Source organism: Amphimedon queenslandica, unplaced genomic scaffold (assembly GCF_000090795.2).
Source record: "Amphimedon queenslandica unplaced genomic scaffold, v1.1 AMPQUscaffold_10668, whole genome shotgun sequence".
NCBI lineage: Eukaryota > Metazoa > Porifera > Demospongiae > Haplosclerida > Niphatidae > Amphimedon > Amphimedon queenslandica.
The window spans coordinates 1-3,579 of record NW_003549077.1 but is presented as its reverse complement, the minus strand read 5'-3'; the positions used below and the strand labels follow the sequence as shown (position 1 = coordinate 3,579).

At 36.5% G+C, this 3,579-nt stretch overlaps 2 protein-coding genes and 1 long non-coding RNA gene across 3 annotated transcripts; 1 reads left to right on the top strand and 2 right to left on the bottom strand.

Annotated features, from left to right (window-relative positions):
- Positions 1-34: 34 nt before the first annotated feature.
- Positions 35-1,467, bottom strand: LOC105315362 (krev interaction trapped protein 1-like). Its single transcript, XM_020005935.1, has 6 exons — positions 1,344-1,467; positions 707-848; positions 539-649; positions 391-490; positions 245-336; positions 35-185 (listed from the first exon to the last, which is right to left on the bottom strand). Exons 2-6 carry the CDS (start codon positions 766-768, stop codon positions 35-37), a joined length of 516 nt encoding a protein of 171 aa, XP_019861494.1. The 5' UTR covers positions 769-848; positions 1,344-1,467.
- A 270-nt stretch (positions 1,468-1,737) lies between these two features.
- On the bottom strand, positions 1,738-1,910 carry LOC109589966 (uncharacterized). Its single transcript, XR_002189033.1, has 2 exons — positions 1,834-1,910; positions 1,738-1,787 (listed from the first exon to the last, which is right to left on the bottom strand). It is a non-coding gene; the product is annotated as an uncharacterized LOC109589966 (long non-coding RNA).
- A 179-nt stretch (positions 1,911-2,089) lies between these two features.
- LOC100631591 (pyruvate dehydrogenase E1 component subunit alpha, somatic form, mitochondrial-like) lies at positions 2,090-3,574 on the top strand (the record flags this gene model as incomplete). The annotated part of the gene is made up of 6 exons (XM_011409978.2): positions 2,090-2,175; positions 2,224-2,274; positions 2,341-2,514; positions 3,186-3,312; positions 3,394-3,485; positions 3,539-3,574. Coding segments are annotated over exons 1-6 (522 nt in total), but the record flags the coding sequence as incomplete, so codon positions are not given.
- Positions 3,575-3,579: the final 5 nt, after the last annotated feature.

Below are 3,579 nucleotides of genomic sequence, written 5' to 3'. Positions count from 1 at the left end.
ATTATTATTATTATTATTATTATTATTATTATTATTACCAGCAAGCATAGTGCAAAGGAGCCCATCCATCGGTATCAAGTGCATTGGGATCAAGCTGTACACCCTGAGAAAGATATGCTCTGATACCATCAACATTGCCTTCACATGCAAACTTGTGCAATGGAAATTCCTCCACCCAGTCTCCACTATAAATCAGTAAAGCAGAATATACAATAGTTGCGTCTATTGCCATAAGTATAAGTACCTGCCCGATGGCTGGTGTTGACTTCTCATTCCTATGTATTCATAATCTGGAACTCCCATACCAAAATACTTATTCACTATGTATATTTCAGGCTGCAATGTGGGGGAGGGGAATGTTTACAAGATGGTGGTCAAATAGAATCTTACTGTGTCCTTGAATTTCAAACCAGAACCAAATAAAGGGTTATCAACAAATTTGTCGACTTTCTCTTCTTCAAATTTCTTCCAATATTTTCCAAATGACTCACTATAATGATATTAGTATTATTAAAAAAACACTTTCTTCCTCTCTCACCTATTTTCACTATGCAACGGGTTGGCTACTGCATAGATGGTTCTTTGAGCAACTGGAGGTTGGAATAACTGATTGATAGCATTAACTTGAGAGTGTCTCTCCCCTAACCAGCTAATTAACAATAAAATAAGAGCATAAAAGGATATAATGAATCTATCATTGTTGTACTTGTCAAGTGTTGCAAGCATTTCTCTTGTAGAAGGATGTATATTAAGAGTTTCAGTGTACATCCCATGCAGTAGAGTTTCCAATGAGTAGAAGTGACAGTACTCTGTGTTATCGGGAGGAAAGCATCGAACAACATGGGACTCTACAGTGGATGCAGACATGGGGTAATGCATTATACTATAGTAACAGTAATAGTAAGATTACATGTGTTAATGGTAGTACCATAATTGAAAGTAAAGCAATCTAATGTATGGTTTTTTTTTCTAAAAATGGCTCTGAAATTACCTCAAATTTTTATTACATTTTCTGATACATATTGATGTCTTTAAGCTATGTAGAAAGTTTGAGCTGATTCCGAAGTAAAATTTTCGAGTTACGGCCATTTTAAAAAAACGAGCCAATTTCTGAAAATTTCCCTGTACTATAGCCCATGGTTTTTTCCAAAAAATGGCTCCAAAATCATCCCCAATTTTTATTACATTTTTTGATACATATTGATGTCCTTATGCTGTGTAGAAAGTTTGAGTTGATTCCGAGCTCAAATTTTTAAGTTACGGTCATTTAAAATATGCAAATTTTTAAAAATATCCTTGTACTATCACTAATAGCTATGGGATAATTTTCATAAAGCTTTTACCCCTGCATTTAGCTGGAATGATGTAAGAGAGGAAAGTATCAGTTGGAAGAAATCCTGGGAACTTTGATTGTCCAGTGACTGTCAGAAAGACTGCCTTTATTCCTTAGGGAACAAAAAAGGAGAAGACAGAATGAAAAAAATGAAAGGAAATTATGAAATACCATTTTGATGACGCCCTGATCTGGGTACCGAGCCTCCCTTGCCAATACTCTGGACCATTCAGTCACTTTTGCCATTAAAGCATTCTCTGGTGAGTCTCCAGTACCAGCTGGGCAATAAATAGCGGACATGTAGTCCTTGTATGGTTCCTCAGGCCAGTATCTCATTAGTACTTCGTAATCATCTGCAGCATATAATAAAAGCTCCTTGTAAACTCTCTTCTCTTTTTCTTTCCTTCTCCTGAGAACAAGAGCAGCATACTTCATGCCTTCTTGCACCCTTGGGCTAGGAAATGCAATCAAAAAATTTAAAGGACAAACCAGTAACCTACCTTTCCATTTCAGCCCCACCCAATGCAAAATGCAAACACCAGCCACGCCCAATTAAGGAAAGTGACGTGACTCCACTCACAGAAATTACTAGAAAATTTATTTCAAAATGAAAACAGTAAACAAATTAATTACTAACTTAAACCAAGCCATTGATTCACAGAAGAACAGCTGTCAAACAGTTTAAGGCTCAGAGCTTTGTTACAGGAACTTCCGAACTTTCAACTTCTAAAACGTGATAAACGGGCGGGGCTAGATACTATGTACGCCCACGCACAACTCACTTTCCAGCCACGCCCGACATGGCAGCGTTGATAAGAGGAGTAAGAAACTTGTTGCCAAGGGTGAGTATAGTTTTCTCTCTTACCCTTTCACTCTCGCTCTGTCTCTAGGGTCTAGTAGTGGCAAGATGCGCTTCTTCATCAGCAGAATTCAGTATTCCGGTGAGAAGCAAGACCCATTTCTTAATATTTGTGATTCTCTCACGTCTCTACTCTTCATGCTTTTAGGAATACAAACTCCATAAGCTCGATTCGGGTCCTTCTACGACGACTACAATAACAAGAGATGAGCTTAAGAAGCTGTTTTATGATATGACCGTGATAAGAGAAATGGAGATGGAAGCCAAGAACCTTTATCAGCAGAAAATCATAAAAGGATTCTGTCACCTCTACATTGGACAAGTGAGTTGGAAAGGACTCAAAGGAGAGAGAAAGAGCATAGATCTAAGAGCTAATGGCTTTGTTATGTACATTGTACAGTATACATGTATGTACATGTATGTAGATTAGCTCATTGACAGCACTTAGTGTTAATGAATTGTGATAGATTCAAAGTGATTCTCCTAATGTGTGAATATTCACACAATCTTTGGTTTTGCACTTTAAAAATTCATAAAACATCCAAATTTGATTGGAATCAATTCAAAATTGATATTTAACCTAAGGATATGTATATGTATCAGAAAAAAATTATAAAAATGGATAATTCTTTCCCAGTCAATTTTGGTGAAATTTGGCCAAAGACCCTGTACTAAGCACAGGGACTTTCACCAGATTTTTGAGCAATTTTAAAAATTTATAAAAAAATTCAAATTTGATCAGAATCAACTCAAAATTGATATTTAGCCTAAGGACATGTATAGTTATGTTTCTGAAAAAAATTATACTAATTGAGAATTGTCTCATAAATCTAATTTTGATTTGAATCATTATTTTTTGGATCAACAATAAAAATTTTGCCAGCTGAAAAATACATTTAGTTAGCTACATTTGTATGTTTAGATTGCAATCTTAATAAGCACATTTTCCTCACCAAATATGGGGGCCTTACTCTAATATGTATTATCCTATAGGAAGCTTGTGCTGTCGGTATGGAGGCATCCATCACCAAAGATGATCCTGTTATCACTGCCTATCGTGCCCACAGCTGGGCATACACCAGAGGAATAGAGCCCTTTGGAATACTGGCAGAGTTAACTGGTAAATGAAACGTTTAGAAGAAAGAAAGAGAAGAAAGAACACGAGTACATATATTATAAAAATATTATGTTCACTTTGTAGGTAAGAAGTCAGGCTGTGCCAAAGGAAAAGGTGGTTCGATGCACATGTATGCTCCAAATTTTTATGGCGGGAACGGTATTGTGGGAGCTCAGGTGAGATTGAACGTGGGAATGACATGTATAGTGACATTGGGAATTATTTTTAGGTGCCATTGGGGGCTGGGATTGCATTCGAATTGAAATATAA

What these genes read in the sequence shown, in the direction of transcription:
- LOC105315362 (XM_020005935.1), bottom strand. Translation starts at nt 768, where the DNA reads ATGTACACTGAAACTCTTAATATACATCCTTCTACAAGAGAAATGCTT. An exon ending in GTTTGAAATTCAAGGACACA is followed by an intron (nt 337 to 390) that starts GTAAGATTCTAT and finishes CCCACATTGCAG; the next exon opens with CCTGAAATATACATAGTGAA. An exon ending in CAACACCAGCCATCGGGCAG is followed by an intron (nt 186 to 244) that starts GTACTTATACTT and finishes ACTGATTTATAG; the next exon opens with TGGAGACTGGGTGGAGGAAT.